Here is a 13,126-nt window from a genome sequence, read left to right on the forward strand (position 1 = left end):
TGTCATTTTTGATTTTCTGACATTTCCTGTAGATTTCCTATCACAAAACATTTCCAACACATCTCCACCAATCTAAACCTGCTCTTCTGACAGAGAGAGGGGTTTGGGCAGTGGGACAGTGGTCACTGTTACAGTGTGTGAGGTTTGGACAGTGGTCACTGTTACAATGTGAGAGGTTTGGACAGTGGTCACTGTTACAGTGTGTGAGGTTTGGACAGTAGTTGCTGTTACAGTGTGTGAGGTTTGGACAGTGGTTGCTGTTACAGTGTGTGAGGTTTGGACAGTGTGACAGGTTTGGACAGTGGTCACTGTTACAATGTGTGAGGTTTGACCAGTGGTCACTGTCACAGTGTGAGAGGTTTGGACAGTGGTTGCTGTTACAGTGTGTGAGGTATGTGAATCGCAACAGGGTAAAATATTCAGTAATGATGAGACTGTTTGCATAAATATACTCGGGTAAATCTAACCTGAGTAGAGATTGCTGGTGGTCTACAGACCCTGGGTCCGATATTGGAAAGACATCTCTGTATTTTTGGATGAGGGAAATTCCATAGTCCAGGAAAGACAGGAACGATTCAGCCAATTCATTTTGCTGTCGATAAAACAGAGCTCAGCAATTAATTCAAAGCTCATGTCAACATTTGTAATACAATAGCAGTCAAACTCTAAGTTTAGAACCATTAAAACAAAACCTGCCAACCTCACCAATGTCCAGTATTGCTACAGCAGTTACGGAACTTCATTTTCTTTGTCCTTCGGGGTCAGTAAACACATGGTACCAAGATATCCAGTATCAAAGCACCAGTGTGAACAGAACATGGAGATGCTGGCATTGGACTGGGGTGAACACAGTAAGAAGTCTCACAACACCAGGTTAAAGTCCAACAGGTTTATTTGGTAGCAAAAGCCACTAGCTTTCGGAGCGCTGCTCCTTCATCAGGTGGGTGGGAGTTCTGTTCACAAACAGGGCCAATTTACAAAATAATGATTGGAATGTGAGTCTTTACAGGTAATCAAGTCTTAAAGGTACAGACAATGTGAGTGGAGAGAGCGTTAAGCACAGGTTAAAGAGATTGTATTGTCCCCAGACAGGACAGTTAGTGAGATTTTGCAAGTCCAGGCAAGTCATGGGGGTTACAGATAGTGTGACATGAACCCAAGATTCCGGACAATACACATCACTTTAACCTGTGCTTAATGCTCTCTTCACTCACACTGTACCTTTAAGACTTGATTAGCTGTAAAGACTCGCATTCCAATCATTATTTTGTAAATTGAGTTTGTGTCTTTATATGCCCTGTTTGTGAACAGAACTCCCACTCACCTGACGAAGGGGCAGCGCTCCGAAAGCTCGTGGCATTTGCTACCAAATAAACCTGTTGGACTTTAACCTGGTGTTGTGAGACTTCTTACTGTGCTTACCCCAGTCCAACGCCGGCATCTCCACATCATGGCTCCCATCAAACACTCCCAGGACAGGTACAGCATGGGGTTAGATACAGAGTAAAGCTCCTTCTACACTGTCCCCATCAAACACTCCCAGGACAGCTACAGCATGGGATTAGATACAGAGTAAAGCTCCCTCTACACTGTCCCCATCAAACTCTCCCAGGGCAGGTACAGCAAGGGGTTAGATACAAACATACATTCAGCCAATGGGGCCATTCAATTCAGTTAGTTCCATTATCCCCACTGTAATCCTGTACCTCTGAAGGTTAATTTCCCTAAGGCGCCCCTTCAATATTCTTTTGCAATCGTCATGTCTCTGCTTCCACCCCCCCCCACACACACACACCCCACCCCGCCCCCCCCTCCCCCCACACCCCCCCCCCCCCCCCCCACACCCCCTGCGGGGGTGGAAGCTGAGACAGTGACTTCCTGGTCATTACCACTTCCTGTGTAAAATAACTCTTCTTCAAACCCCCCTGTATTTCTTGCCCAAGACCCGAAATCTGTGCATCCTAGTTCTTGCACCTTCAGGTAATGGGAACAGCTTTTCTTTGTCTGCATTATCTAAAGCTGTGATAATCCTGTACACCTTCAAAAAATCTCCCCATGACCTTCCTTGTGCCAAGGAGGACAACCTCTGCCTCTGGTAAATCTCTGCACCCTCTCAAGAACCTTCACATCCTTCCTAAAGTGCGGTGACCAAAACTTCTAGAATATGGATACTGGACCCCCTCTCGTGGGCCCTCCCCTGGGCTCCCTCCCCCAGGCTTTCTCCGTTGGGTCTTGTTCAAGCAGCCCCTCCCTGCCCTGTCTCTTGGGCCGTTTCTCATATACCAGCAGGTGGGCCCAACCCCCTATAAAATGTTGCAGCCCATGAATTATGGAAAGGAATGGGTGCCTTTGGAGTTTCCCATCATGTGCCCTTGTTGAATGCTGGGCGCAGGAGCCTGATTAGGTCCCTGCTTCCAACATTTAAATGTCAGCAGGTTTGATTAGGCCTTTTGTCTGGACTGCAGTTTTTGCAGTCCCCAAGACCCAGCATCCTCTCTCAATTTGGCACAATCCAACCAATGGAGAAATGAGAGCCCATCTCTCACAGACAGCTGATCCCCGGGGATGAGAATGCAACTGGGTCTGGTACCTGGGGTAGGCACAAGTCCCAACCTAGTGGAGATGTTGTCAATTCCAAAGTCCTGGGCTTCTATCTGCAATCTCTCCTCCCAACTCGGCCCAGCCCTCCCACTTCCCAATTTACAATCTCTGTCTTGACAAATTCAAACTGCAGAAGACTTTCTAGGTCAGAGTAATTGAAGGAATATGTTGCTGTGGTGAAGTGCTGGTTCAGTCATGATGGGCCAAATGGCCTCTTTCTATGCTGTAAACACCAACAGTTCTAGTTTAGTTTTACACATTTGATCAGTCTTCAGAGATGGGTCGGAAATCTGACGCAGCGAAGGACTAATTAAAAATCTCTTCTATAGTCGTAGCCCAATCTGTCCTTGCTCCATCAACAATTATCATCATAAAGCGCCTCTTCCAATTTTATATATCTATCACTGCTGCCATAGCAACCCAAACACTGGGTATCTATACACGTTCCATGGGAACCTTGGTTTAGGATTCCTTCGGAATCATCCAGGAATCTCCCGAGTTTAAATATTAATCTCTCAGGCACAGCTATAAGGAATCCAGGAGAAACATTAAAAAATTGAGAGAATCAGTAACTCCATTGCTAAATCCTATCCACAGTCCCCACCTTCCATCTCTATCTGTAACCCCCCCCCCCCCGCCTCCCACCAGTTTAAAATCTTGATCTATAACCCTCGCCATGCCTGTCTACAATCCGTGTGTAAACACCACAGTTTACACCTTCCTTGTGTAACCCCTCCCCCCAGTTTACACTCTCGATCCAGTTTGTAGTCTCGGTGCATACCCCCATATCCCCACAATTTACAGTCTATACATACATCCTGCTGCTGCAGTGTGACCTGTGCCAATCCCCACTGGTACTCGATGCTGGTGAGATGTTGGAGCAGACAGATGAAACTGACTTCCACATGTCGGTAGAGTTTGCTGTAGGCCAACCACTTCCTGTAAGAAACAATCCACAACACCAGGAGCTGAGTGAACAGACAATGGGAGGTAATGGCAAAGACAAGTTAGAGAGGAGTGCCTTAGCAGAGAAATACTGTCACATGGATAAACACGCCGTACAATATACCCACTGTTTAATCCAGAAAAAAGAGAGTTGTATTTAAATAGCGCCTTTATGACCTCAGGACATCCCGAAGTTCTTCATAATCAATGAAGTATTTGTTGAAATGCAATAGAAAACATAGCAGCCAATTTGCACACAGCAAGATCCTTTAAGTAAGTAGTGCCGTGGGACTTTTTTGTATCCACCAGAGAGGACCACTCATGTCCTCGGTTTAATGTTTTATCCAAAGATGGCACCTTCTGATTCAGAGGCATGTCTGTCACAACTGCATTTTAAAAATAATGATAACTGCCTTGTTGTCACTCCAAGTCGAGGGCAGACATCTCCCCAGATGGCCGAGAATCTCCCCTGGTGTAGTACTGAAGCATAAATCGCTGGTTTGAACCTCAGTCCTTACTGAACTGAGTTATTGCATCCTGGTGCTCATTCTGCTTCTGACCTCTGTCCAGAGGCATAGCAACCCCTCCCCATTTTCCCAGCTCGCCAGCTGGATGTCAGGTGAGGACAACGTCAAAGTTCCTTTTCTAGCCTCACATGTGAAGAATGAGCAATTGAGCAAGGTACTCTGCATCAACCAGAACGCAGACATGTGTACCTCAGTGAGGGAAGCAGACAGGTAGTCCTCCCAGTGGTGGGCATGTGTCCACTGGAAAATACCCAGCTCCATCTTTCCATAGGAATTAGATACTCACGCCAGATCTTGCTGGAAGGGTGAGAGGTCATTCTGTGTGGCGTGAAGTGACAGTATGGTAGTGGCCGGTGTGCTGAGCTCCATTTCAGCCTGGATAGGCTCAGCCTGCAGAATAAACACAACAGACACATCTAGCTACTTGTTCTGGTGAGATACGTTGTAAGAAATAGGATGAATTTTAATTAAAGAATTGAATGTCTATACTCCCAACATGGAGGATTTGGAGATAGGGCATCCTTTCCCATTTGGCATCCAGTGTTGCCAATGAGCAACCCTGATAAGGCCTCCGACAGTTTTGATGGGATTAGCATGTTTTCAATTCTTCCTTTCATCTCACCCTCAGGAGAGATTCACACTTCTTATGTCAGCCCTGCTTGTGGCCTGTCTCAGAGAGCTGGCTGCTATTGCCTAGATAGTTTCCTGCTCTAGATCTATATTCATTTAAAACACAAGAATATGACAATTAATAGCAGGAGTAGGACATTCAATCCCTCAAGTCTGCTCCACCATTCAATAGATCATGGCTGACCTGATTATGACCTCAATTCCACTTTCCCCATAACCCTTGACTTCCCTATTGATCAAAAATCTGTCTAACTCAGTGTAGTATTATATTCAATGACCCAGTCTCCACTGCTCTCTGAGGGAGGGAATTCCACAGAAGGACCCTCTGTGAGAAAGACAATCTTTTAATCTCAGTTTTAAATGTGAAACCCCTAATTTTTAAACTATTTCCCCTGTTGTAGACTCCCACACAAGGGGAAATATCCTCCCATTATCCACTCTGTCAAGTCCACTCAGGATCTTATATGTTTCAATAGGATCTCATACATAATGAGGCTTGGCTGAGAGCTCAGACAACCATTACTCTTGCTGAAACAGATGTGCCCCAGAGGGAAAAAAAACTTAATTTACAGCTTAAACTCTCTGATCGCTGAGGTCAATTCCACAGTGAGTATTTACACAAGGTTAAGTGGTTTCAAGGGCCTAGTTTCTATTATTGATATTTCAAAAGGGTCTGGATGATTAGCACTTTTATTGCCTTGTAGAGAAATGACATTTTTAACACAGTAGAAAGTTATGAATGAATTTACTTTTCTTTCAGCTTTTTTTTTAACATATTCTAATGTCACTATAATGTTCACTGGTTTGATACAGTGTAAAGTGACTCAGTGGGCATGGCTTAACACTGAGGGTATGAGGGGCCATGGGAGGTAGATGAAGGGGCATAGTTTGGCATTGGGGATATGTGGAGGAGCTTTTGAAATTACATTTGAAATGGTCCCTTGCTGCAGCCTAGGGGTCATGACTCCTTTAAAAACTTGGTCCGACTCCATGAAAATTGCAAAGGAGTAAGAGATACCCATCTCCAAATGGAGACAGGCAGGTAAGGAGTGCTGGATGCGGGTTTTTGATGGGAAGGTACTCCCAAAGATCAGAATGGGGTTGGGAATCCCAGAATCAGGAGCCACCCTAACTCAATGAAAATTCAGCCCTTTATGTCCTCTTCACAACTGCCTCCCCAATGTATATTTGTGTAAACAGCAAATTTAGCTACCAGATATTCAGTCCCTTTATCCAAGTCATTGACATAGATAAGTACTTGAGGCTCCAGCACTTGAGGCCCTGTGGCACTCCACTAGTTACAGCTTGCCAAGTTGAAAATGACCCATTTATCTCTACTCTGTGCTTGCTGTTAACTAACCAATCCTCTACCCATGCTAATATGTTACCATCCACACCATGAGCTCTTATTTTGTGTAATAATCTTTGATGTGGCACCTTATCAAATGCCTTTTGCAAATCTAAGTATGGCACATCTATAGATTCATTTTTCTGTGTCACTGTATGAAGTGTGTCATTCTTGTGGGATATGGGAAGAATTTGTGGAGCCAGTGTGGATGCATTTAAATGTATCATGAATGGAGAGAATATCCAGAGATATTTAAGAAGATGTGTAGTGGGTATGTGATGTGTCTATACAAAATGTGTCTCTTCAGAATGACAAATCTTCATCCAATCAGCAGGTAATAGGGAAGGCAAATGGAATGTTAGTCTTTATTTCAGAAGGAATGGAGGATACAAATAGGGAAGCCTTGCTGGAAACTATGCAAGGCATTAGTTAGACCACACCTGGAATACTGTGAACAGTTTTGGTCCCCTTGTCTAAAGAAATATATACTGGCATTGGAGGCAATCTAGAGAAGTTTCATTAGATTGATCCTGGGTATGGAGGGATTTTCTTATGAGGAGAGGTTGAGTATGTTGGGCCTTTTACTCATTGGAGTTTAGAAGAATGAGAGGCAACCTTGTTGAGACATATAGGATTCTCAGGGGGCTTGACAGAGTAGATGCTGAGAGATTGTTTCCCTTTGTGGGGGAGTCTAGGACCAGAGGGCATAATCTCGAAAGTTAGAGGTCATCCATTTAAGACAGAGATGAGGAGGAATTTCCTCTCTCAGAGTGTAGTGAATCTGTGGAATTCTTTACCGCAGAGGGCTGTAGAGGCTGGGTGGTTAAGTATGTTCAAGGCTGAGATAGACAGATTTTTAATCAGTGAGGGAATTAAGGGCTATGGGGATAAGGCAGGAAAGTGGAGTTGAGAATTATCACATCAGATCAGTCATGATCTCATTGAATGGGGAAATCAGATTTGATGGCCCGAATGGCCTACTTCTGCTCTTATGGTCAATCTGATTTGAAACTCTAATTGTATTTCAAAGATATCAGGACTGAGAGAAAGGTTGAGGAACTTGGATATTCTTATTAGAGATAGGGGAAACTTGCACATTTCAAGGTGATCAGAAGGATTGATAAAATTAGGCTTGGTGAATTGCTCATACTGGCAAAAAGTTCAAATCTAATCCAAAAATCAAGATGTGAGGCAGGAATTCTGTTCCTGTAGAATGTGTGTGTCGATCTCTGTAGGAGGAACATTTTTCTATTGCAGGTAATAGTGTTAATATTCTGCAGGCGAATTTGGGTTGAACTTTATGGGGTCAGTGGGCTGGGAGGTGGGGAAGGCTGGAAATTTGGGACAGAGGGCGGGGACGGGTGGAGTACTCATTGCCCACCCACTGCCATGACAGTCTGCTCATGGTGGGCAAGGAAGAGTCTGCCCTCCTCCCTTCCCAGAGGTCAACTCTTCCATTCAAGTAATCAATTAAAGACCTCTTACTGCCACCACTGACATTTTATCAGGAATGGGCATAGCATGGTGACACCACCATGAACCATGGCAGTCTCCCTGTGAACTCAGGGATTGGGAGGTATGGCAACCCCAGCAGCAATGGCCACCCTGTGACCACAGCCCTACCCCCTCACTCTAACAATACACACCCTTGCTGTCGACTGGTCCTGGCAGCCCCCAACCCGTTTACTTTGTTCCAGAGCTGGTGTCTGTGCTGCTTCTCCCGGTTGGGTGCAGTCCCAGCAGTGGCCATTGCTCCCGGTGGCATAGCTGGGACTGAAGAGCTGTCAGCTATCCATTTCTGGCAGCTCCTGCTGATGGGACCTTGTCGCTTAAAGGGACATTAGCTGCAAGATCAGGTCAGGGATCCCCAAACAGCCAAAGTGGGATTATCCTGGCTTTCCGAGGCCAAATGGCCTCCTTCTGCGCTGTAGGGATTCATCGGCCCAAATAAATCCAGCCCTTTTTGGATGTTGAATGGGGGCACAAAGCAGCAAGTCCATAGGGCTGTGTCTCAGACCCTGCAGCACCAGGTGGATGCCCAATGTCATATTTTGGTGATACATAGGTATCTATGGCAGGTGCCTAATAAAGGTCTCAGGCTCTTAAATAATGGACCTAACATCTGTTTCCTGTTTGCGATCTGAAAATGATCAGGAACGTACGAGCTGTGCCTGTTCTGTCCCATTCAGCTTCTTAAATTTCCCTCTAGCCTCATAAGAAACCATTCTCGGTGATTGAACTCTCACCTTGTTTTCATACCCTGTCACATCAGGAGTGGGAAATGTGTTTATCTGGGAAGGGGACTGTGAGCTCAGTGGAACTAATGAGGAAATTCATGTAATGAATTGCACAAATGTGACAAGTTTAATTAATGGGAATCTTTCAGAATTAAAACAAAAACAGGAAATGCTGGAAAATCTCAGCAGGTCCGACAGCATCTGTGGAGAGAGAATAGAGCCAACGTTTCGAGTCTGGATGACCCTCCATCAGAGGTAACAGCAAAGAAAATCAATAAAGATTTGTACTATGGGGGGAGGGGGTTAATCGGACAAAGGGAATATAAATGAGGCCTTAACACCAGGTCCCTCCACCATTAACCACTCGCATCCAGAATCTCTGATATTACATATCCTCACCCCACTCTCCGATATTTCCCACTACCCCATCACTAATATCCACCCCAACATCCCACTTTTTGAAATAACCCACTTTCATTGCTCTCTCTCCAATTATACCCAGCCCCCCAGTTTCTCCGATATTACCCATATATTTCCTCCAACTTGCTCCATTGCTAGACATGTTCATGTGACCCACAATCCCAAACGTTCATACCTTCTTCTTTAACTTGTCATGCTGCACAAACTGCTGCAGTAGACTGCGATGGATCCGAAACACTGGCTCTTGTTTGCTCAGTGAGGTATCCCTCTATGAACAGAAACATAAAGGATAAACCCTCCTCCTATTAAACACTGGAGTAAATTGCACAGCCGGATCAACCCTCCCTATCCACCATGCTCAGCTCATTAAGAAGGACATGGATGAGGGAAGTACAGTTAATGTAATTTATATGAATTTTAGTAAAGCCTTTGACAAGGTCCCACATGGGAAAGCGAGAAGACTGAAGCACACGGAATTCAGGGGAACTTGGCAAGATGGATCCAAAACTGGCTTAATAATAGGACACCAAAAGATGGTGGTAGAAGGCTGTTTGAGTGACTGGAAGCCTGTGTCCCGTAGCATACCACAAGGTTCAGTACATTGTTATTGTTTATTATGTACATTAATGATATCGATAATAATGTGGCGGGATGAAGAGCAAGTTTGCAGATGACGCCAAGATTGCTAGGGTGGTTAATAGTGAAGAAGGTGGTTTTAGACTGCAGGAAGATATAGATGGGTTGGTCAGATGGGCAGAGCAGTCGCAGATGGTATTTAACCCTGATAAGTGCGAGGTGATGAACTTTGGAAGAAGAAACAAGATGAGGGAGATTTAATGAATGGCAGGACATTCAGATGGATCTTGGGATAATGCTGGAAAATGGGATCAGCTCAACTCTAGTGGTAGTTATTGTCAGTGCAGACTCGACAGGGCGAAGGGTCTTTTCTGTGCTGTATGACTCTATTACTGAAGCCCCCTGAGGAGTGTTCTCCAGTTAGCTGAGGATGAGATTCCCTGTCTGGGAATACACTTCTGTAAGTTTTAGCCAGGTGCCTCCTCCTACTCAATAACATGGAGTTTGTATATGGCATGGTTGCACACTTGTACCTCTTCATGGATAAGTTTCAGCTGTAGATGACACTTCCCTCGATCAGGGTAGGTCTCTGTACAAGGTTCCAGAGGATACCATTTATCTTCAGGAGTATAGGGCAGATGCTGCAAAATATACACTGAAACATGAGAGAGCACAGATCCCAGCAAAGACAACTCCACACATCAAATCCACAACTTTCACACACTTCCTGTCATAACCCAACCACACTCTACCCCACTCCAGAGACTTGAGCCCATAATTTCAGTGGAGTACTAAGAGGGCTGCCTATCAGGTGGACGTGAAAGGTCCCTTGGTGTGATTGAAAAGAGTTCTGTGTTCTGATCGGTATGTTCAACCCTCAATGAACAACATCAAAAAACAGATGAACTGGCTACTATAGCCACCCTAGCAGAAAAAGAAACCTTAATATATTTCAAGGAGGAACTGGACAGATCTTTAAAAGTTTCCCAATCTTCAGGCCTGCCATTTGCCTTTGCAACATGGTTTGCCTTAGTTTTTGTCTTTATGTTGCCTTTAACTTCCTTGCTTAGCCATGCATATTTCTTTCCTCTTTTTCTTCCTCTCTGAAATGTATTTTAGTTGGGAGGAATTTAGTATCTCCTTCAAGATCTGCCACTGATCTGCAACTGTCCAACTTTGTAGTTTTCCTGCCCAGTCCACTAGGACCAAAGCTGTCCTCATACCTATGTAATTACCTTTGTTTAACTCCAGAATGCTACTGTGGGATTCCAGTTTCTTGCCCTCAAACTGTATTCGAAATTCTAGCATGCTATGATCACTCTTCCCTAGAGGATCCTTAACTATGAGATCATTAATTAATCCCTCCTCATCACACAACACCAAATCCAGAATAGCCTGCTCCCTGATTGTTTCTTGGAGCAATATGTTATGGAACCAATCTCTAATACATTTGATGAATTCTCGCTCGAAGCTACCTGTGCCAATTTGATTAACCCAGTCGAGATGCATTAAAATCACCCATGAATATTTCCATACTTTTTTTACAAGCTAATTTCCTCATTTATATTGTGCTCCACTGAGGAACTCCTGTTTGGAGACCTATATATTACTCCCACCCAAAGACTTTGTTCCCTTGCTATTTCTTATTTCAGTGAGAAGTCTAACAACACCAGGTTAAATTCCAACAGGTTTATTTGGTAGCAAAAGCCACTAGCTTTCAGAACAGGCTGTTCCTTCGTCAGGTGGGTAGGAGTTCTGATCACAAACAGGGCACAAAGATACAAACTCAATTTACATGAATAATGATTGGAATGTGAGTCTTTACAGCTAATCAATTCTTAAAGGTGCAGACAATGTGAGTGGAGGGAGCATTAAGCACAGGTTAAAGAGATGTGTATTGTCTCCAGACAGGACAGCTAGTGAGATTTTGCACATCCAGGCAAGTTGTGGGGGTTACAGATAGTGTGACATGAACCCAATATCCCGGTTGAGGCCGTCCGCATGTGTGCGGAACCTGGCTATCAGTCTCTGCTCAGCGACTCTGAACACCGCTCAACAATCACCAGGCAAGACTGTTCTCTTCCTGTTGGGGAGCACTTCAGCGGTCACGGGCATTCAGCCTCTGATCTCCGGGTAAACGTTCTCCAAGGCGGCCTTCACGACACACAACAGCGCAGAGTCGCTGAGCAGAGACTGATAGCCAGGTTCCGCACACGAGAACGGCCTCAACCGGGATATTGGGTTCATGTCACACTATCTGTAACCCCCACAACTTGCCTGGATGTGCAAAATCTCACTAGCTGTCCTGTCTGGAGACAATACACATCTCTTTAACCTGTGCTTAATGCTCCCTCCACTCACATTGTCTGTACCTTTAAGACTTGATTAGCTGTAAAGACTCACATTCCAATCATTATTCATGTAAATTGAGTTTGTGTCTTTGTGCCCTGTTTGTGATCAGAACTCCCACCCACCTGATGAAGGAACAGCCTGTTCCGAAAGCTCGTGGCTTTTGCTACCAAATAAACCTGTTGGACTTTAACCTGGTGTTGTTAGACTTCTTACTGTGTTTACCCCAGTCCAACGCCGGCATCTCCACATCATTTCTTATTTCTAACAGACCGATTCAATGTCTTGGTCTCATTAGCCCATAAAGTACAATGATCTGCCTTTCAGATTGATGCCCTGGGAAGGAGATGCCCTGGGAAGGAGATGCCCTGGTGCTTTACTATTTCCTATTCTGCCTGATAACAGCTCAGAATTAAAACCTTCTCAAATTGTCTCACCTGCAGTTTAATGATCACATTTCCAAGAAAATCATCCTGCTCGTGTTTTCGAGCGGCCTTTTTCACATCTTTGAAAATCCTGTAACATGAATCACAGTTGGTACCTTGCAGCAAGAACAAGTCAGATATTAAAGAGTTACATGAAAAACCCAGATACCAGATTCATCATTGATTCTCGGCCTGAATAGTGAAGATAGCTTTGGCCGAGTTGGTTATAGGCAAGCAGTCCTTCAGGAATGGAGTAAATGGATGGAGTGTCAGATTCAAGAGAACTGAAGCAAAGGGAGTGTTGGATTGGCACTGAGAGAATGATGGGCTGGAGATGGGTGAGTGAGGAATGTTGGATTACAATCAAAACAGAAAATGCTGGGAAAAGCTCAGCAGGTTTGGCCGCACCTGCAGAGATAGAAAATCTGGGTTAACATGTTTCAGTTCTTGAGCTTCCACCAGAACAGGGAAAAGTTAGAGATGGAATAAGTTTTGAGCAAGAGATGGATGGGACAAGGACAAAGGGAAGGTCTTTGATAGGGTGGAAGACCAGAGAGATTGAGTGACAGGAAAATTAGTCCTTAGGGCCAAAGGATGTCAAATATCATCTGCTGTGATGGGATTCAATTCGGGGTCCCCGGAGTTTTACCCTGGTCTCTGGATCGCCTCTACACCACCACCTCCTCCTAAGTGAGTAGCAGGAAGATGGCAGATACAATATAATGTGGGGAAGTGTGAAATTATCTAATTTGATAGGAAGAATGATTTTTTTTAAAATGTGAGAGACCAGTAAAGGGTCCTTGTATGTTAACATGCAGCTACAGAAGCATTTAAGAAGGCAAATGGTCTGTTAACCATTACTGGAAGGTAGTTGGATTACAAGAGGAAGAAATTCTTGCTACAAATATACAATGCTGCAGGGAGACCACATCTAATGTCTCTTCACCCAAGAAAGGATTTACTTGACTTAAAGGGGGTGAAACATAGGTTCACAGGGTTGATTCCTGAGATGAGAGGGTTGACTATGAGGAGAGATGAGCAGAATGAGCCTATATGCTCTGGAGCTTA

General features: G+C 44.5%; 1 protein-coding gene across 2 annotated transcripts in view; it reads right to left on the reverse strand.

The window, feature by feature from the left end:
* unc13d (unc-13 homolog D (C. elegans)) overlaps positions 1-13,126 on the reverse strand; it is a 148,216-nt gene that overhangs the window by 74,469 nt on the left and 60,621 nt on the right. For both annotated transcript variants that reach the window (XM_078225269.1, XM_078225270.1), the window contains 6 exons: positions 12,071-12,149; positions 9,818-9,925; positions 8,884-8,976; positions 4,360-4,463; positions 3,417-3,540; positions 468-592 (listed from right to left, as the gene is read on the reverse strand). In XM_078225269.1, the coding sequence (XP_078081395.1) occupies positions 468-592; positions 3,417-3,540; positions 4,360-4,463; positions 8,884-8,976; positions 9,818-9,925; positions 12,071-12,149 (633 nt within the window). The remainder of the gene's footprint in view (positions 1-467; positions 593-3,416; positions 3,541-4,359; positions 4,464-8,883; positions 8,977-9,817; positions 9,926-12,070; positions 12,150-13,126) is intronic.

Source organism: Mustelus asterias, chromosome 12, assembly GCF_964213995.1.
Source record: "Mustelus asterias chromosome 12, sMusAst1.hap1.1, whole genome shotgun sequence".
Lineage (NCBI taxonomy): Eukaryota > Metazoa > Chordata > Chondrichthyes > Carcharhiniformes > Triakidae > Mustelus > Mustelus asterias.